Below are 21,638 nucleotides of genomic sequence, written 5' to 3'. Positions count from 1 at the left end.
GCTGGCCTACTTTAAAAAGCTTCTTGAGGGGATAAAATAAAATACAACCATGTTTGGGCTTTTGAAGGAAGTCCAATGTTATTAAAATCAAAAGCCCCCATTGCTAAGGTCTGGATCACCTCTTAAACTTCTTTTTAAATCCCATGGGGTAGTGACCACATTTTACCTGCAAAAACCTAGCTAACAGTAGCCAGATCTGCCAGCCCCAATTATCAGGTTAATACATGCAAGGCATCAGTGTTATTAGATTTCAATCTTGTTTATTTGCATGTGTGTATGTATATGCAATTGAGTCAATGTTGACTCCTGGTGACTGCCTGGGCAAGTCCCTGCAGGGTTTTTTGACAAGATTTTTGGTAATTGTTTGCCATTGCCTGCTACTTTGGGCTGAGAGAGGGTCTGACCCAAGATAGCTTCGAACTTAAGGCAGAACAAGAATCTTGGTTTCCAGTCGGATGCCTTAACTACTATTACAACACTTACATGTTCTGTTTCTAAACCTATTTAGGCTAAAAATATACTGTGATCCTGACTCTTGTATCAGTTCTGGAAGATTACTCTGTCTCTTAATCCTCCAGAAATTGAAATTTCTTCCAATTTGTAATCTGACTTTTCTTTAGTCTTTGTTCTTATCTAAATTATTTATTATTACTATTTTGAATCATTCTTATCTACTTAGGTTCCTAAAACAAAAATGCTGAAGATCAGCCAAAGTTATTTCATATATTGATGAATTGTAAATGCAACATTTTTTTATCATGACAACCCGCATAGCTCCACACCTCAATGACAGCCCATAAATCTCCCATAGGCATCTCCAAGAACTGAGGGACCCATAAAAATTGTACATACAAATTAGGTAAATATGTAACATTTTGATATACTGAAGAAGCATTCTTGTTTCATTATCATCATGTGTTGTTATTCTCTACTTTCTTTCAGACTAATACACACACACACACACACACACACACACGTATACATACATACAGTAGACCAGGTGAACCTGCCCATCACCAACATGAAAACACCTCGATAGCACGGATAACACTGCCTTACATTCCCGGTGTATCCGAAGCCATGGCGCGCATATTGGCCTCCTACAAGGTCGGTGTTGCCCACAGACCTGATCAGATCTTGCGGGCTCGTATCATGTGCCCTAAAGATTCACTCCCCAATGAAGAGAAGTCCTCAGTCATATACAGGATGGCATGTGAAAAATGCCATTGTAATTATATTGGGGAGACTGCAAAATGACTGAGGACCAGGGTACATGAACACAAGCTCACCATCAAAAGACAAGAACAACAATCACAGGTGTGGGCACACATGGCCACACACAATCACACCTTCAATCTGGTGGGGGCTGAGGCGATTGCCTGTGATAACACTAAGGGTGGATGATTATTCAAGGAAGCTTGGTTTTCTGACCATTCCTCGATCAATCGGCATATTGATCTCACCCCTGTATATCCAGCACTCAGAGGTTGGGAAGAGGAGCAGTGCACATGACGTGAATGCAGACAACGCGAGCACTCTCAGAGCGCTCTGTCAAACCAAGATTAGAACTGCATAGTTACATAATCACCCCATCACGGAATGTAAAAAAGAGGAAGAACAACCACTTAGAGCCTGCGGCATGAAAACATGGGCAATGACAAGAGTAATGACTATAGCTAATAGGACTGACAGTAATCCTCTCCCAACAGCAGACACTCAGAGAAAGTCACACCCCCATAGGAACGAATGCGAAGCAACTCGAAAGAATACAGCCGGTTGAAACGAACAAAGCGGTGATGCGCTCTATGAGTAGAGCACAGAAACGCCAATGATATAAATGCAGTCTCCCCACTCCGATGATTTCATCCTGACGACGTTGGTAGTTAGCCAACGAAAGCTTGATTTTTAATAAAAACTGTTTTAGTTTTCTACCTTATCCCAGTGTTTGGATTTCTTCCTCTGATATATATAAAAAGGTAAAGGTAAAGGTTCCCCCACACATGCGTGCTAGTCGTTTCCGACTCTAGGGGCTGGTGCTCATCTCCATTTCAAAGGTGAAGAGCCAGCGCTTGTCCAAGGACGTCTCTGTGGTCATGTGGCTGGCATGACTAAACGCCAAAGGCACACGGAACGCTGTTACCTTCCCACCGTAGTGGTCCCTATTTTTCTACTTGCATATTTACGTGCTTTCAAACTGCTAGGTTGGCAGAAGCTGGGACAAGTAACAGGCGCTTACTCTGTTACACGGCACTTGGGATTCGACTTGCCAAACTGCCGACCTTCTGATCAACAAGCTCAGTAACCTAACCCATTGAGCCACCACGTCCCTCTGAGATATGTATATATATATATGTATGTATGTATGTATGTATGTATGTATGTATGTATGTGTATGTATATGTATATGTATATGTATATGTATATGTATAGCTTATATCATTTAGACACAAATATTTTAATAGTCCTGCATTTGAAAGACAAATAGCATTTTTTTCCAATTAATGTTATTTATATCATGTGTTCTTTTTTTCTGATTTCATCATAGAAATGATGCAATCAAAATATAAAGTAAATTGTAAAATATGCAGGACAAGGGCAGGACAAGAAACAATGGGTGGAAAGTGATCAAGGAGAGAAGCAACCTGGAATTAAGGAGAAACTTCCTAACAGTGAGGACAATTAACCAGTGGAACAGCTTGCCTTCGGATGTGGTGGGTGCTTCATCACTGGAGGTCTTTAAAAAGAGACTGGACAGTAAGTATGTTGCCATGTTGAGTATATGTACACCATTATTGGCCCAAGACATTATACTGTCTGAAATGAATCCCCTTTCCATTCCACATACAAACACCTCTGGTTAGACATTTCTTCAACACTGACCAAGAAAATCTTATATTTCATTTGGAACCAACAAGTGAGTTACAGGATAGTGATGAGTGAATGGTACATAACTTTATTCTTCAGCATAATGTTGTAACCTATAACCTACCATCTAATTCTTAGAATTTGCAGCAAATGGAGTGATGCAAAAATGTAATGCTTCAAGACTGGGTTCTACCAGAGAGGCTTTTCCCATAAAGTGTGAGTAAAATCTAATAGGTTCTGGAATTCTTTGCTGTATCACATAGAACTCTTGGGCAAAAAGCAACCAAATGCTCTGATTTTGGGCTGTTTCCCTTCCTTGTAGTTGCTGTACAATTATTCTAATCATTACTAAGTTTAACTTGCTCAACTAGATGTCTGAATCCTGTTCTTTTTTCTTGTATGTATAATCAGTGGTGAGATTCAAATATGTGAACAACTGGTTCTCTGTATGGATGCCGTTTCTGGAAGTCCATTCTGGGGGGAAAAGAATTAGCTACTGGTTCAAGCGAACTGGTGTGAACTGGCTGAATCCCACCATGTATTTTTCCTTGCATATAAATAGCACTGCCAGACCCCGACAATACAGGCTGCCATCATTACTGTATGTTGTGTCTCTTGCATTTGTTAAATGATGTCCATTGGTAGCAAATCCACCCTGCTCTTAGAAAAGCCACCAGCTTTGAGGAACAGAATTCAAAAGAGCATGAAAAAGAGAAAGAAATAATATAATATGTTTGTTAGCAGCATAGGGCCCGCAGATCAATATTCTGCCATATTTCTTTTTTCAATTCCAGACAAAACTCCTTCTCTCAAAGTCCTGTTTTCAGGAGGTATTTAATAAACTAAATAAGTCTTTACTGACCATTGACAACTGTGCTATATGGCAAGACCTAAAATATCTCTTTGTTAAAATTTGGCTTCAAAAATCAGTGCCCACAAGCTGGAAAATAAAAAAGGAAAAGAGCTAAGAGTTTTCATAGTTTGCCTTAGCTATTTATTACTTTCATCTAATTAAGTGTTTGTATCTATGCAATATAGAAACAGAACATCTAAATAAACTGTTATGCCTGCATAAAATCTTTGATATTTCATTTTCACCATTTCCTCCTAATTTGGCTTCCTTCATCAACCTCAGTTTGCTGCACTAGCAACTACAAATCAATGTACTGATGCTATGGCAACAGCATTGAAAGCAAAATTACTTCTTAAATGAGCAATTACTTAAAACCTTGCTTTATCCATATTCATCTCCTATAAATGTGCTGAGTTTTTTGGTATATTTTTGTTAACTGTTTATAAAAACAGCTATTTGTGGTTACATTAGTTTGGTTTGGTTTGGTTTGGTTTGGTTTGGTTTGGTTTGGTTAGAGTTAGGGTTAGGGTTAGGGTTAGGGTTAGGGTTAGGGTTAGGGTTAGGGTTAGGGTTAGGGTTAGGGTTAGGGTCAGGGTCAGGGTTAGGGTTAGGGTTAGGTTAGGTCTAATGAACAGTGTTTCTATAAACACTTCTAAATTTAATGGAAACTGAAAGCAGCCTATAATAAAACATACTGAAGGTGCAATCCTTCATATAATGGAAGTTTTCCATGTATTTTTTTTCTTAAAAAATGGAATTAAAAATACTAGGATTTGGAATAAAAATTCATAATCATGTTTCTGTAATATTGTGATTCACATAATAATGCTATAAATTGCTCTATCACATCATATACTGTACATATAGGTGGGACATCGGTTGAATAAAATATAAAGAAATAAACTGCTAACTGTAATATGTACAGTTAAATGGAAAATATATACAGTATGTATTCTAGAAAACACAGGTTTTTTTACAGTAAGAACATTTTATTTCCTAGGGAATAGCTATTTAGGAGTTTTGTCTTTTTCTAAAATCATTTCTACTATCTAAAAAAAACCAGGAGCTTTATTGTGAAAAAGCCATCTGAGTACATATATTATTTCACAGTTGTTCTTTAAAATAAATCTATCTGCCAGCTTCATCCATCATACAGATCCATAGTTATGTCATTTCCCATTTAGATAGACAACTTTTAAAATAAGTTTTTTTCTGATTTCCCCTCTTCATTTAAATTTATTTCCTGTAACAACAGCAGTTACTCAACTTTTCAGTTGCTAAAACAGTTTTGAAGGTTTCATTTTTTTAGGAGTCAATGTGCAGGTCAGCAGCAAAATATGTACTTGATAACTAAGAAAAATAGCATCACTGTAACATTTTTATCCCCTTCATGGATTACTGCCTTGTCGTGGCGAAGGGGCTTGAGTAATTCAATGAAGCTATGAGCTATGCCGTGCAGGGCCACCCAAGACAGAAAGGTCATAGCAGAGAGTTCTGACAAAACGTGATCCACTGGAGAAGGAAATGGCAACCCACTCCAGTATCTTTGTCATGAAAACCCTATGGATGGTACCAAAAGGCAAAACGATATGACGCTGGAAGATGAGCCCCTCAGGTCGGAAGGCATCCAATATGCTACTGGGGAAGAGCAGAGGGCTAGTACTAGTAGCGCCAGAAAGAATGAAGCAACTGGGCCAAAGCCGAAAGGATGCTCAGCTGTGGATGTATCTGGTGGTGAAAGGAAAGTCCGATGCTGTAAAGATTTTTGCTCCATAGGAACCTGGAATGTAAGATCCATGAATCAAGGAAAGCTGGACGTGGTCAAACAAGAGATGACAAGACTGAACATCGACATCTTAGGTATCAGCGAACTAAAATGGACAGGAATGGGTGAATTTAATTCAGATGAGCATCAGGTATACTACTGTGGGCAAGAATCCCTCAGGAGAAATGGAGTAGCCTTCATAGTCAATAAAACAGTAGGAAAAGCAATACTGAGATACAATCCCCAAAATGACAGAATGATCTCAGTTCGAATCCAAGGCAAATCATTCAATATCTCAGTAGTCCAAGTCTATGCCCCAACCACCAGTGCTGAAGAGGATGAAATTGACCAGTTCTATGAAGCCCTACAGCACCTTATAGAACTAACACCAAAAAATGATGTTATTATCATCATGGGGGATTGAAATGCTAAAGTAGGAAGCCAAAACACAACCAGAATAACAACCGGAAGTTTGGCCTTGGAGTACAAAATGAAGCAGGGCACAGGCTGATAGAATTCTGTCAAGAGAATACGATGGTCATAGCAAACACTCTTTTCCAACAACCCAAGAGACGGCTCTACACATGGACATCACCAGACGGTCAACACAGAAATCAGATTGACTATATGCTCTGCAGCCAAAGATGGAGAAGCTCTATACAGTCAGTAAAAACAAGACCAGGAGCTGACTGTGGCTCAGACCATGAGCTTCTCGTTGCAAAGTTTAGGCTTAAACTGAAGAAAGTAGGGAAAAGCGCTAGGCCACTCAGGTATGAATTAAATCATATCTCTGTTGAATATACAGTAGAGGTAACAAATAGATTTAAGGAATTAGATCTGATAGACAGAGTTCCTGAAGAACTATGGACAGAGGGTCACAACATTGTACAAGAGGTAGCAACTAAAACCATCCCAAAGAAAAAGAAATGCAAGAAAGCAAAATGGCTGTCTGAGGAAGCTTTGCAAATAGCTGAGGAAAGGAGGGAAGCAAAAGGCAAGGGAGAAAAAGAAAGATACGCCCAATTGAATGCAGAATTCCAGAGAATAGCTAGAAGAGATAAGAATGCCTTCTTAAATGAACAGTGCAAAGAAATAGAAGAAAACAATACAATAAGGAGGACAGAGATCTCTTCAAGAAAATTGGAGAGATGAAGGGAATGTTTCATGCAAAAATGGGCATGATAAAGGACCAAAATGGCAGGGACCTAACAGAGGCAAAAGAGATTAAGAAGAGGTGGCAAAATTACACAGAAGAACTATACAAGAATGATCTCAACATCCCTGATAACCACGACAAGGTGGTCACTGACCTCGAGCCAGACATCCTAGAATGTGAAGTGAAGTGGGCCTTAGAAAAACTGAGCAACAACAAAGCTAGTGGATGTGACAGTATTCAAGCTGAGCTATTCAAAATCTTAAAAGACGATGCAGTAAAAGTGCTACACTCAATTTGCCAGCAAATTTGGAAAACTCAACAGTGGCCACAGGATTGGAAAAGATCAGTTTACATTCCAATTCCAAAGAAAGGAAGTGGCAAAGAATGTTCAAACTATCGTACCATTGCACTCATTTCACATGCTAGTAAAGTCATGCTTTAAATCCTACAAACTAGACTCCAGCACTATGTGGATCGAGAATTACCAGAAGTACAGGCAGGATTTCGAAGAGGCAGAGGAACTAGAGATCGAATTGCCAACGTACACTGGATCATGGAGAAAGCTAGGGTGTTCGAGAAAAACATCTACTTCTGCTTCATTGACTGTGCTAAAGCCTTTGATTGTGTGGATCATAACAAACTGTGGCAAGTTCTTAAAGAGATGGGAGTACCAGACCATCTTATTTTTCTCTTGCGAAACCTATATGCGGTTCAAGAAGCAACAGTAAGAACTGGACACGGAACCACTTATTGGTTCAAAATTGGGAAAGGAGTCCGGCAAGGCTGTATACTGTCGCCCTGCCTATTTAATTTATATGCAGAGCACATCATGAGAAAGGCAGGGCTAGATGAATCAAAAGTTGGAATTAAGATTGTCGGGAGAAATATCAACAACCTAAGATATGCAGATGATACCACTCTAATGGCAGAAAGTGAAGAAGAACTAAAGAGCCTCTTGTTGCGGGTGAAGAAGACAAGTGCAAATGTTGGCTTGAAACTTAATGTTAAGAAAACCAAGATCATGGCATCCAACCCTCTCAGTTCCTGGCAAATAGATGGGGAAGAAATGGAGGTAGTGACAGATTTTATTTTCCTGGGCTCCAAGATCACTGCAGATGGGGACTGTAGCCAAGAAATTAAAGGATGCTTGCTCCTGGGGAGGAAAGCAATGGCAAATCTAGACAGCACACTAAAAAGCAGAGACATCACCGTGTCAACAAAAGTGCGTATAGTCAAGGCTATGGTCTTCCCAGTTGCAATGTATGGAAGTGAAAGCTGGACCATAAAAAAGGCTGAGCACCAAATAATTGAGGCCTTTGAACTGTGGTGCTGGAGAAGACTCCTGCAAGTCCCTTGGACTGCAAGGCAATCAAACCGGTCAGTCCTAGAGGAGATCAACCCTGACTGCTCTTTAGAAGGCCAGATCCTGAAGTTGAAACTCAAATACTTTGGCCATCTAATGAGAAGGAAGGACTCACTGGAGAAGAGCCTAATGCTGGGAAAGATTGAGAGTAATAGAAGAAGGGGACGACAGAGAATGAGGTGGCTGGATGGAGTCACTGAAGCAGTAGGCGTGAGCTTAAATGGACTCCAGAAGATAGTAGAGGACAGGAAGGCCTGGAGGAACGTTGTCCATAGGGTCGCGATAGGTCGGACACGACTTCGCAGCTAACAACAACAACATTTTTATTCAATGATGTTTCTTCAGTGAGGCTTGGATTAATCACTGTCACTCAACCAGTAGTCAAATTCTTATGTATGGTGATTTACAGAAGAGAATTCCATGGAAACCCTTGTTGAGCTTAAATTGATTTGAATCTTACCATCTGCATCCTAGCCACCCTTTTTTCATGTTTTAAAAATATACCTGTGTGACATCAAGGATAAAGAAAAGTAGAATAAGAGGATCACTGCTTGGAAAGATAATCTTTGAGGTGCTGGTGGACCAGTTTATTTCTTTTTTTACAGATGGGCAAGAAAGCAAAACTACACTGAGAAGATCTCTGCCAATGTAAGGTCCCAAGCAAAGTGTTCTTCTAACATCAAAGAAAAGTTTCTTCTCCATTGAGGACTTTCTTTCCTGCTAAACATACCTCTGTCAGTAAGCAGAAATGCATGACACTTTCAAATGGGCATTCCTGAATAGTGTATATTGATACAGCAGAAATGGGGAAATAGACCATTTCCAGGAGAAATTGCACTGAGAAACACATTACTAAGGAGACCTAAAGCTATTTCTTGGCATCATCTAATCATACATGTGTTTCTCAAGTCATCCTCCATCTGAGTCCTGTGGAGTTTTGATGTTTCCACCAAAGTCTTTTACATTATTATTTTTCCACTATTTGTTGGAAAAGAAATTGAAATGGAATTTCCATGCAGGAAAAAGAACGATTGCACCATCTAAATGAAATGATGCAGAGAAAATCCCAATTTCAGAAGAGTATGCTCCTTTCTTCCTTTCCAGGAATAATTGACAATATTTACTTTGAATTTTACATATTTTAAGAAATATAATAAAAGTTAGACTAATTTTATTAATTTCTCCTTTGTGAATTATCTCATAGATTTATAAGTAAGGCAACCACATTAGACTTAGAAGAATGGTAGATACAGATCTATCCTTAATAACAATGAAATAGTTTTAAAGTGTTGGGGTTTCTGCACAGGTCTTTCCAGCATTTTTCTGGAAATTTGAAGGATTTTGAAGTGAATGTTTCAGTATTCTTGAAGGGAGACAAAGTTAACATTTGCTATTTGCATTCAAAGAAGAGTTGGCTTGGCTTGGTTTTGTGTTGCTTTGAACTTGGGCTTTCATATATTCCTCCATGTTTGAGAAACTCATGTTAGCTGCCCTCATGGAAGAGTTCAGAGATTTATCAACACAGCTATACCTAAAGAGCAACCTTGGAACTAAATCTGCTTACAACAATAGTTTAAGAAAATAGCTGAAGAAAACAGCTTCCAGTTCAATCAGTAAATGGAACTAAAAGGAGAATGTAATCATCTGCACTCAATTTTATCCAAGAACCCCAAGATTAACAAGCAACTCAAATGATATAAAATGTTATTATTGTAAGGCTCAAAACACCTCTGATTACAAGCATTATAAAACAACTACTTAAAACCAACTTCATTTCTAGCTTTAATGGCCTTATCAGTTGCATTTTTGAATGCAGAACATGCATGGATTTAGAATGCATGGCAAAGGTAGGCTTTCTAATCTTTTGGTTATGCCCTGGAGACCTGATATAAGTGGCAGTTCAAAATCACTGTTGACAATAAAAAAGACATATTCCACCATTGCTCTACTACTACCATTGCTTAGTAGTAGAGTTGTTGTTGTTGTTAGTTGCGAAGTCGTGTCTGACCCATCGCGACCCCATGGACAACATTCCTCCAGGAGGTCCTTTTTGTACTTTCCATGGGGTTTTCATGGCAAAGATACTGGAGTGGGTTCCCATGTCCTTCTCCAGTGGATCATGTTTTGTCAGAACTCTCTGCTATGACCTGTCCATCTTGTGTGGCCCTGCATGGCATAGCTCATAGCTTCATTGAATTACGCAAGCCCCTTTGCCATGACAAGGCAGTAATCCATGAAGGGAAATAGTAGAGTATGTATGTATTAATTGTGTTTTAGTTTTCCAATATTTCCAATAAAAAGGCTCTAATCAGTATTACAGCTATGGAAATTCAGGGAGTTGAAGTCTATACATCAGACATGTCAAACACAAGGCCCGGGGGCCAGATCTGGCCCGCAAAGTGGTTTCATGCAGCCCGCGAAGCCATCCTGGAAATAGTGAGGGAATGCCCCCCACTGCCTTGGCCCTGGCCCAGAGACCCTCCTTCTGCCAGAGACCCTCAGATCTGTCCCACTCCTGCCCAGGCCCCCATAGGCACCCTTGATGCAAACGATGTAGAGCTGGCCATGCCCACCCAGTAGGACATATGCACTCTAGCCACACCCACCCAGTAGGCCATGCCCACCCTGGCCACACCCACCCAGCCCCCCGAGGGCAACCACAATGCTGATGCGGCCCTCAATGAAATTCAGTTTGAAACCCCTGCTATACATCTTAAAGTTGCCAAGTTTGAGAAACATTTGTTTAAATTAATGGTCAAAACTTCTCCTGTTCCTTCTTCAAGAAGTGGGTGCATTGAAATAATAAGATAAAATCTTATCCTTTTCTTTGAAGGCATTTACATTCATATATTAAAACACAATCCCAAGAATTATTTCAATAATCTCATTATTGTTTATGATCCCTAACTTCAATGGACAAAAACTTTTGAGAAAAATTATATTAACATGCAATGAGAAGGTAATTGTTTATTCTGTCCCAAACATCTTAGGGTCTCAAAAAGTCACTTCGTACATTCGTGCTTGTTTGGAGAATGACTGCCAAATCAAGTATCAGAAAATTGTCTACCAAGGGTAATTTCATCTAACTGAATGCTGTTAACAGCTCTCTACTTACTATAAGCATTGATACCAGACATTTAATAATGCTGCACCTTGTCCATTATAATGGGAAAAGGCCAAATAATATTGAGCTCAGATCAGTAAAAGATGGTAGGAGAATAGTTGCTGCAATGAGGAAAAGGATGTAAAATTGTACATCTGCAATGGCATCATCATTTGTGATAAACAGTGCTACTATTGGCAGCATGTTGAATGGAATATTACTTTACTTTGATGTAACTCTAGGGATGACCTCAAGGGTCAAATAATCCTAATTCAAACTTGGATCTCCCACATGGACAATATGTACTCTACCAATGACTCTATTTCTGTCTTCACTACTGAAACTATATCAGAGAAAGATCAGGTTCAGGTATAAAATGAAGTGTACAATAATATACATTATTATAATGTAACAAGATTAAACAAGTTCAAGAGAAAAAGAAATGTTTTCTACAAACATAGTGGTTCATGCAAACAAAAAAGTATATCTGTTGGGAATAAGACATTATTCGGGCCTAGTAAATGATTGAGACGAGATGCCTAACACAGAGAATCACACACAAAATGCTTCGTTTCAAATCATCTTTTTTCCAGACATATGGAGCTGTCTTGAAAGCTGCTCCCAAATGCTTCTGCATGTGTGAGCAAACATATCCACTTCATTAAAATACCTGTGCTTACACAGCAATGGAAAGATAATCATGATAAGTTTACAAAACAGCTATGCACAGCTGAAAAAAGATACTGATGGCTCCAAATAGAAGTGTTTTGTATCCATGCCCACATGTTGCAAAAACAATTTCTGAAGTTCTTGCAAAACCCATGTTATGATTTTATTTCATCGGAAAATTTTCCAGCATAGTAGGTGGTGGAACGGAGTGATAGGTGCTCCTCATATGGTGTTTTATATGACTTACAATTAATCTTAACAAGTATTTCAGCACCAGACCATGGGACCATTTTGAAGCAAGATTTAAAAACATTGAAGAGTACTTGTCTCCTTTAAGTTGCAATATGGTGTTCTCCAACTTTCAATTAGAATAGTTTTACACAGGAAATCTTCACCTAAATGTTTATTTAATGTTAAAAAACATCTGAGCCTTAGAATTTCTATCAACATACAGCCATCTTAACAGAACAATTTGCCAAAGGTGGTTTTTTAATTGTAGTAAAGCAAAGAGATGAGCCCTCCTATAACTACACACAGAGAGTATGCTTTTTTACCATGCCTAGATATTAGTGCACTGTCAAATTTGTATAGCTGTAAAACACTCCCATTTCAGGATGCCACTCCCTGCAAATAACAACATACATTCAAACAGACTGTAAGCATCTAAAAATATTGCAGAAGAAAAGGAAATACATCTAGGAAAAAGATGCGTTTGTCAGGAAGACATTATGTCAGGCCAGTTTCCATCATATCTAATTTCTCTTTATCTGCCTCATAATTTGATAGTGGTGTTCATATCATCTATATCATATTTCAATTCTAGGAAACCATTTGATAGGACTTGGTAAAATGTGGCAAAATTAGAGATGCATTGTAGTTTTTTTAGGTCAACCAAACTTCTATGGGGAAGGGAAGGGGTGCAGAGGGGAGGGATGGGTGGGTGGGAAGAGGAATGGGAAGGGAAAGGGAAAGGATGATATTTACCAAGCACATCTGTAGCATTAATAACTCCCAGTTCAACAGGAGTTGCTGCTTTCAGTGTACACGTAGATGGTGTTTGAAGAAGAACACTCGTTTCTCCAAAGGATTGGTTTTGATGTAACTGGCCAATGAAAACTTGTCTCATTTGCTTAACCTGTTTAAAAATATAAACCCAAGTAATTTTTGGTTGGTTCATGTCTAAGAATGGAAAGGATTTGGAAGATGTTTAGGGATCATTTACAAAATATGCATGTAAACTGCAGACACAATCCACCATTACAATGTTCAGGTTAATGGTATTTTACATGTACCTCAATAAAATCCAAGTTACATTCAAAATATGAAAGGTTGTGATTAGGAGCATGAGTTCATTGTCTTATCTGCAATCATACACAGATATATGCCTGTGTGTAGACATCCAATTTTGATTTATGTGCAAGCCTAAAAATCAACAGAATAATAGAGCTGGAATGGACCTTAGAGGTCTTCTGGTCAAACTCCCTGCTCAATCAAGAAATCCTATAACATTTTAGGCAGATGATTGTCAAATCTCTTTTTAACTTGCAGTGTTAGAACACTACAACTTCTCAAGGCAGTTGTTCCATTGACTAATTGTGCTCACTGTCAGGAAATTTCTCCTCAGATCCTCTCCTTGATTAGTTTCCATCCATTGCTTCTGTCCTGCCTTCAGGTATTTTAGAGAATAGGTTGACCTCCTCTTCTTTCTGGTAGCCCCTTAGATATTGAAACACTGCTATCATGTCATCCCCAGTCCTTCTTTTCATTAGACATACCCACTTCTTGCAACCATTCTTCATATGTTTTAGTCTCCAGTTCCCTCATCATCTTTGTTGCTCTTCTCTGCACTCTTTCTAGAGTCTTGACATCATTTTTGGTTGTGGTGACCAAACTGGATGCAATATTCCAAGTGTTGTTTTACCAAGGCATTATAAAATGATACTAAGACTTGATGAGATTTTGATTCTATCCCTGTATTAATGCAACCTAGGACTGCATTGGCTTTTTTGGCAGCTGCCAAAATTTGAAATGATATCAGAATGGAAAAATGAGCAAGGAGAATTAAAGACTTCTATCTTGTTCATTTTTATCCATACAGTTACAGACCACTCAGTACTCTCTTCATATTGAAGAATTCAAGCCTTTTCTCCTTGGCACATATAAATATACCAGAGATTGAACTAAATTATTGCTGAGAATTGGGAAACTGTATGCAGCTCCCTTTTCTCTGTCCTTGATTAAGTACCCTAATTCCAAAATACCGGAAGGCAAGGTCTGGGTTGAATAGGATTTTTGAGAGATGCACAATTTATTTTACAGATAATGATAAACCAAGCTGATTATATTGTGCTTAGTAAGGTAAAGCTTGAGCTCCATATGTTTAGCACAGTCTAATGTTCACATAATCACCAAACAGTGATCCAAAAATCCATTAGATAGATAAAGCTCAAAGAACATATTAAAATATTTATCATATGGTCACCAGGCAACAACTGGTAGTACAATTCTTATTTTCTCATCGGAATAATAATATTATATATCTGGGCTTTATTTTGTGAAAAGTAACATCACGACTGCATTAGCACTTTGTTCCTGAATATTTTTCATCAGAGGCAGTGAAATGTAGTTTCATGCTTTTAAGCAGTATTCTAAAAATGTTTTTTCACAATGCTAAATGTCCATGTGTGAGAGATTTGTATAACTCAGAGCTATAGTGAATTTGGTTTATACAAATTACTACTTGAGCAAGGTGTTATTTATTTCTTCTTTAAGATTTTCATTTTTAAATATGTAACACCTATACTGTTCAATTCATAATTTCACAATACCATCACATTTTCTTATTCATAAAAAAGCTCCCTACTGAAAAGCTTATTCATAAATTCCTTATTCCAATCTGGTCAAAAGAAGAATTTCCTAGATGAAAATATTTTTCCTTACCATTTTCCCCAAAGATCGCTTTACAAGAGCTGGAATTATTCGGTAAGCATTGCAGTGTCCAGTCTTAATGAATCCTATATATTTGCTTATTTCTCCTTCTTTCATAAACACTGCAACAACAATAATAACAATAAATGACTTCTCTTTATGCATCTCTCTCTCTCCCTGTGTGTGTGTGTGTGTGTGTGTGTGTGTCTGTGTGTGTGTGTGTGTGTGTGTGTGTGTGTGTGTGTGTTGAGGTTTGCCACCCCATAATTTGAAACAAGTGAATGGAACAGATAGAATGTATTATGTTTCCAATCTAATGATAACATGTACATATGGAATGATGTGAATACTTCCAAAGTGAAATAAGGATGAAGTGTATAAAATTGCCCCTAGTCCTTAGATGATTGTAATTTCCTCCATTTCTGTACTATTGATAGGAACATACTGCAAATTCTTCAGTATGTCTGGAATGCATTCTATATACAATTACTTAGCATACACGTTTGGTATTTAGTGTTGGATATATATTTCCCATTTATGAAATTGATGGTTTAGTGGTACAGAACAGAGGAGAGAATCACTCAGGGCTGTCCATGCAAAATAGCCAGATTTTTATTTCCTGTGGTTCTAGAAAGTTCTGTGCCTTTTCATACAGATAAATATAGTCACTGTATATAATTAATGTAATATAGGTAATGTAAATTCTTGCCTGTTCCTCATGTATCTCTCTCCCTGCTATTGCTTTTTATTCTGTTTTGCCAGTTAAATGTTGTTTCTTATCGTTTGATTATATTTAATAACAACTAATGTTCCATCCCAGGGGCAGAACATTTGGGAAAGACTGAAATATTATTTTCTCCTCTGAACCAAGCTGATTTGGTAATACCAAGAGTAGGCCTTAAATTCTCCAGAATAAATCTTCTGGAAGGAAAAGTGGTTTCTGGTTTCAGGGCCAGGCCAAAATCAAAACACTCCACTTAGTCCTTTGCTCTTTGTATAACCTTGACTAAATCAAGTAGGAGGAAAGGATTGCTTTTTGACATAAAAATGATTTAATGAAATTATTGTGTGAAATAAATCATACATTTCCTATAATGAAAACAGATAGACAAGCACTATACTGTTCATTACAGAGGTCTACGTGGAAACTAAGGGGAAGAAGCCATAGAACATTAGATAGACTGAACAGCTGTGAAGAACACAGGCTCCTTGGAACAGGAGTAGTGTAAAGTCATTGCAGATTTTTATCTGACGTACACATACAAGAGCAAAGCTCTATTGAAGTTAGAGAAGCTATGAATCTGATTTTTCTATACCAGCTGGATTACTCAGCTTGAGTTGGCACCTAACATTTTTCCATGGCTGGAAAAAAATAGCAGTAATAAATGCAAATGCTTTCCAAATGTAATGTTGCTGTTATATGCTCCTTTGTGACTGTTCATTGATGCAAAATGGCTAAGAACTAAAACTCCCTCATTATTTAACCCGGATTTATTGGCAACTGACAATAAAACACTGACAGTACTGTAAATGCTAAGGTGACATTGAGGCTCAAATATATATTTTTTTGGTAAGAAATAACTTCATACGGGGATTCTATATTGAAATAATGCCATGACTTTCATATAATAGTATAATGCACACAAATGTTGATGCTAATCTTTAGTAATAAACATTTTGAGGAACACATTCTTCCCATCTGATAATTATACAAAGAACAGTATGTTATTGAGTTTAACCAAAATCATATTTTTTCAGCTATTATTTATTCTCTTTTATGTTGAAGCAGAATTGGAAAGGGGAATGGGGACTGCAAAAGATGTATCTTTCATTTGACAACAAAAGAGTTATCTGATGATGTCATTAGTTCCAGTATGCTGTGTGTGTGTGTGTGTGTGTGTGTGTGCGTGCGTGTGCGTGTGTGTGTGTGGTGTATCTTTGGTCATTCAGGTTTTTTCCCATGTAGAATTGGAGGTATCAGGGCAATGTTTCGACGAAATCTCAACCGTCATCCTCAGATTGGTGACTTCAGCTTTGTTCTTCTGGGAGAAGTGTGTGATAGTGGCTGTTTTTTCTTTTTTAAACTGCCAGGGGGGTGTTCTGTGGGTGGGGGCTTAGCTGTGTTCTGATTGGGTGGGAGTGTGTTTTGAATGGGGGCTGTGTTCTGATTGGGTGGGGATGTGTTTTGAGTGGATGGGCTGGTCTCAGCTGCCAGCCTTAGACCTGAACTGGTGGGTTGTGCTGCTTTTGTTCAGCTCCATGTTTGTGGTGGTGCTATGTTTTTATAGTGGGTGTCAGTTTGCCTATTGTGTGGTTTGGAGGGGTTTAAAGTGGCTAATGTTGCAGCTGTAGTTAGGTTTCTGTTTTGTGGTTGTGTGTCGTTATCGTTGTGGGTTCAGATTTGCTTTTTGAATGGTTGTGTGGTGGTGATGTCATGTGATGTTATCATGAGTTTGGGTCTGGTATCATTCTTGGTGGTTGGGACTCGTCTGTCAATCAAGGCAGGTTTCCAAATGGCTGGTAGGCGAGAGGTATCATCTCGTTTGTTCATGCTGTGGGGGCGTTTTTCTATCTCGATGGCTTCTCTGATTATTCTGTTGTTAAAATGTTCAATTTTGGCGATAGTTCTGATTTTTTTAAAATCAATTTTGTGTCCAGTGGTTTTAAAGTGTTGGAACAGGGATGAAGTTTGTTCTCCCTTTCTGAGTGAGTTCCTGTGCTCTTCAATGCATGCACTTATTCTTCTGTTGGTCTGTCCAATGTATGTGGTGGGGCAGGTGGTGCATGGGATTTCGTATACTCCTTGGTTTTCTAACCCAATTATGTCTTTGGGGTTTCTTAGGATGGTGGATATTTTTCTGTCTGTGCAGAATGCTGTTTTGATGTTGTGTTTGTGGAGGATCTTGCTGATTCTATCTGTGATCCCTTTTAAGTATGGGAGGAGGGCTTTGCCATTTTCTTGTTCTCTGTCTTGGATTTTTGTGGGTGTCTCTCTTCGGATTAAGTTGGTAATCATGTTTCTTTGGAATCCGTTGGCTGTTAGTACATTAGTAAGAGTGTGTAGTTCAGTTTTTAGGTGTTGTTTGTCAGCTAGGTGTTTTGTTCTGGAGATGAGTGTCTTGATCTGTGCTGGGTGGTGGTGTGAGAGTGCATTCAGGTAGCAGTTTGTGTGTGTTTTTTTATGGTAGATAGTGTGTCCTAGGGAGCCGTTGGATTTCTTGTAGACTAAGACACCAAGGAAGGGAAGTTGAAGATGAAGAAGCAAGGAAGATATATGTTAAATGTTTGTTAAGCATTCAGCTGCTTCTCAGCTAAGAGAGAGAGAGAGAGAGAGAGAGAGAGAGAGAGAGAGAGAGAGAGAGAGAGAGAGAGCGCCTGTGGCCTAGGGGTTAAAACAACTGATAAGATGCAGACGGCTCAGGTTCAAATCTCAGAAGGGTATGGCTGACTAATGGGAACAAATAAGTTTGAAATGATCATATCGGTCTCCCTTTATTCTTTGTTAGCAAGCCAAAAAAAATTGCACACACACACACACACACAGAGACACACACAAATATATATATATATATAAATATAAAACCAATCTTAATAACAAAAATCCAGAAACGTGTAAAAATGAAGTTGAGTTATTCCATATTCTTCATCATTACTTTGAGAAAATACTCAAAGTGGTTCCTACCATCCAAGTATTACATGATTTGAAAAAATGTCTCTTTGTTCAGATAGGCTATAAAACAGAAGATAAGGAACATTGACATAATGGACCTAACACAGTCCAGCAGGACATGCTCTTGGGTCTACTAATGTCTCCCTGAAGTCAATATACAAGGATCCAAGCTTTCTGTGCTATCAACAAGAAATATGTCAATACACTGTTTCTTTGAGGCCTTCTTTTTCTTTATTCTTGATGTTCTTTAGGAATGATACATGTTAAAGAAAACCAGCACTAGTGAATCTATGATTAAAGAGCCTTTGCAAAGAGCACACCTTCAACAATTAACAATCCAGCATTTTATCAAATTACCTTTTCCAAATTCCAATTCACTTAAATGAAACCAATATCTAAGGGAAGTCACTTAAGCCAGGTGATCTTGAGGTGGTTCCTGCTGAGAAGTCAGTGCAAAGTACAGTAATTTATTTATCATGTTGATTACCCAGAAAATCTAGCTATCAGATAACATACAGGTAGCTTGTAAAGGCTTGGACTGTCAGTTCCCAATTTTTAATTTAGGTACAGCATTTAATTTAAAAAAATCTAGGCTAGATACCAGTAATCAACAGGATAAATCAATTACTGTGCTCTTGGATTGGGTCTAAGATATTGATATGTCACACAAAAACATGGACAGTATGCTACAAAAGCTAAGAGAATATTACTTCTTAAACAAGAAGACAATGACATATTCAGCCTACATAATAATATGGAAAAATGATATATGTATAATGGATGTTAGCATAAACTTTTTTCCTTTAAGGATAATGTATTGTATGGTTGTGAAATCTGGACCACTGGGAGATGGGAATAGATGCATCCAAATTATGCATTTGGAAATGATTTCTAGAGTATTGTAGACATCAAGAAGAACCAGTCAACCAATACTGAACTAAATATAGACTGATTGCTTCCCTAAGGGAATGATTAGCAAACAGAAACTTGGGACATATGATGTCTTGAGGTGAAGGACTAAAAAAACAACTATGCTTGGCAGGGTTGAAAAAAAAGAAGAGAAAGTAACTTGGAAGAAATCAAGTACTCTTCTCCTTGGAAACTCTACTGGTTATCATAGAGATAGAAAGTTGTCCACACCTATCAGGTGAGATAGAACATTTAAGTAACTAAATCCTGTTTGTTTGTTTGTTTGTTTGTTTGTTTGTTTGTTTGTTTGTTTGTTTCAGCATAGTGATGTTTATATAATATGATTAAAGATTACTCTCTTAGATAGCTTAGTACATTGAAAATAGGGATTGTATAATAGAAGTTTCAATTTTGAACTGAGTACTTAATAGTAAGATCTCCATTGTATTGCTACTTAATATACACATAAACAGAACAAATTTAATAATAATTAAAACATCATTTTTAACTTATTTGGTAAGAAACGAAATCCTGAAAGATTTTTTAAAAAGAAACTCAAAGACAACAAAAGTATGTCAGTGATACAGTTGATGTATTTTTCATATCATATAATACAATGCAAATTTGGGGAAGTAGCCAAATTAGCTTCCAGGACTGAATTGTAGAATGTTTCCTATAAGTATATAAGCTTGCTTGAACTGAAGGAAGAGGCCTTGCTAAGGAAGTATTTGAAGAACCATTGAGATTTGCAAATCATAATTTGTGCCTTAACATGTCTTTAAAGTCATCCAGGCAATTATGGTTTATTTAATAAACTCTGGGTGTAGATCACTGTAGATCCGGAGCACTGCATATATTGGATTCAAGACAATATAGCCTTTAAAAAGTGAAGGGAAGTCTTCTTTACTAAACAATTTACAATGTATTAAAGAGTAAGCCCCATTTAACAAATTAGGGTTTATTTCACAGCAAACAGACTCCATAGTAAATATAGGACAGATCATCCTGGAGAGGTTAATCTACTGTATATACACTAAGACTCAACTCCAACTTGATGGCACAAAATCAGTAAATTAAAATTTCAGCTGGATCTGTATTTTCCCCAAAAATGCCTGCTACAGTTGCAGTCCAATTAAAATATTATTTTATTATATAATAGAAAATCAAATCCTGTGTCCTGCAGTATTATATACGATAGCTTAGATTGGAATTATTCACCAATTTTAGATACTGCATATAATTGAATGCTCAAACTTTTCTATATCCTGAAGATATGAGAAGTTTCAGTGATACCAAATTATATTCAGAAAAATTGATTTGTAATGTGTATCCCTTCAAAAGCGCTGGACCAAGACATGGGATTTGTGAATCACTTAATTTTACTTAAGTGATGAGTAAGGCTTCTCCTGACCCTGTGCACAAGAGTGAATTTCAGTACTTTCAAACCACAGGTTCATACATAAATATGAGAAGCATCAAAGTCAAGTCAACAGGTAGACGTATGTCCTTTCTGAATGCTAAAGAAAAGGAGACAGAATTTGCATTTCATAGAATTAAGAATTCCAGCTGCTTCAAAGTGTAAAATTCATGGTCATTATAGCTTATCATGAAAATAAGAGACAGGAGTAAAATTGTTTAAATGTCTTTTTACATGTAAAAGCCTATGGGGAGCAAATATGAGTGTTGTAACATTTCGCTATCAACTGAAGGAATATGTAATCAGTCTGCATGCCTGAACATATCAAGGATAAAGTCCCTGCCACCAAGATTCACTTTCTTTTTATTATATCAATATACAAGGATTTTAGTTGTAGCAAAAAAGAGAGTAGTTTGGCTGTGTTTAAATTTAGTGTTTCACCTTCAAAGTATATACTTGGAAAATTGTACATTATAAAGTTCATGTGATGAAAACACAACTGAGCAGTACTGTAATATAGTTAAGGCTAAGAACCAAGGGAGTGTTCCTACTATTGCCTTCGCCCAGTGTCAAGGTGTGCTGGGGTCATACATGATGATGATTGATTGATTGATTGATGATGATGGTGGTGGTGGTGGTGGTGATTATGATGATCTCTGTCGATTTCTTTGAATGCAAGAAGCTATAGAAGACCTAAGTTATTTGGTGGCCACTAGGAGGCTGTGGCTAGGACGCTGAGCTTGTCGATCAGAAGGTTGGCAGTTTGGCGGGTCAAATCCCAAGTGCTGCATAACAGAGTGAGCACCTGTTACTTGTCCCAGCTTCTGCCAACCTAGCAGTTCGAAAGCACGTAAAAATACAAGTAGAAAAATAGGGACCACTATGGTGGGAAGTTAACAGCGTTCCATGCGCCTTTGGCATCTAGTCATGCCGGCCACAT

The 21,638-nt window shown here is 37.8% G+C and overlaps 1 protein-coding gene across 1 annotated transcript in view; it reads right to left on the bottom strand.

Moving 5' to 3' along the window:
- CNBD1 (cyclic nucleotide binding domain containing 1) overlaps positions 1 to 21,638 on the bottom strand; it is a gene marked incomplete at its 3' end in the record, with an annotated part of 131,406 nt that overhangs the window by 28,580 nt on the left and 81,188 nt on the right. The window contains exons 7-8 of the mRNA XM_081323590.1: positions 14,715 to 14,824; positions 12,759 to 12,909 (exon numbers count right to left, since the gene is read on the bottom strand). Coding sequence (XP_081179716.1) covers positions 12,759 to 12,909; positions 14,715 to 14,824 — 261 coding nt within the window. The remainder of the gene's footprint in view (positions 1 to 12,758; positions 12,910 to 14,714; positions 14,825 to 21,638) is intronic.

Source organism: Vipera berus (genome assembly GCF_964194415.1).
Source record: "Vipera berus genome assembly, chromosome: 3".
NCBI lineage: Eukaryota > Metazoa > Chordata > Lepidosauria > Squamata > Viperidae > Vipera > Vipera berus.
This window is presented reverse-complemented; position numbering and strand designations above follow the sequence as displayed.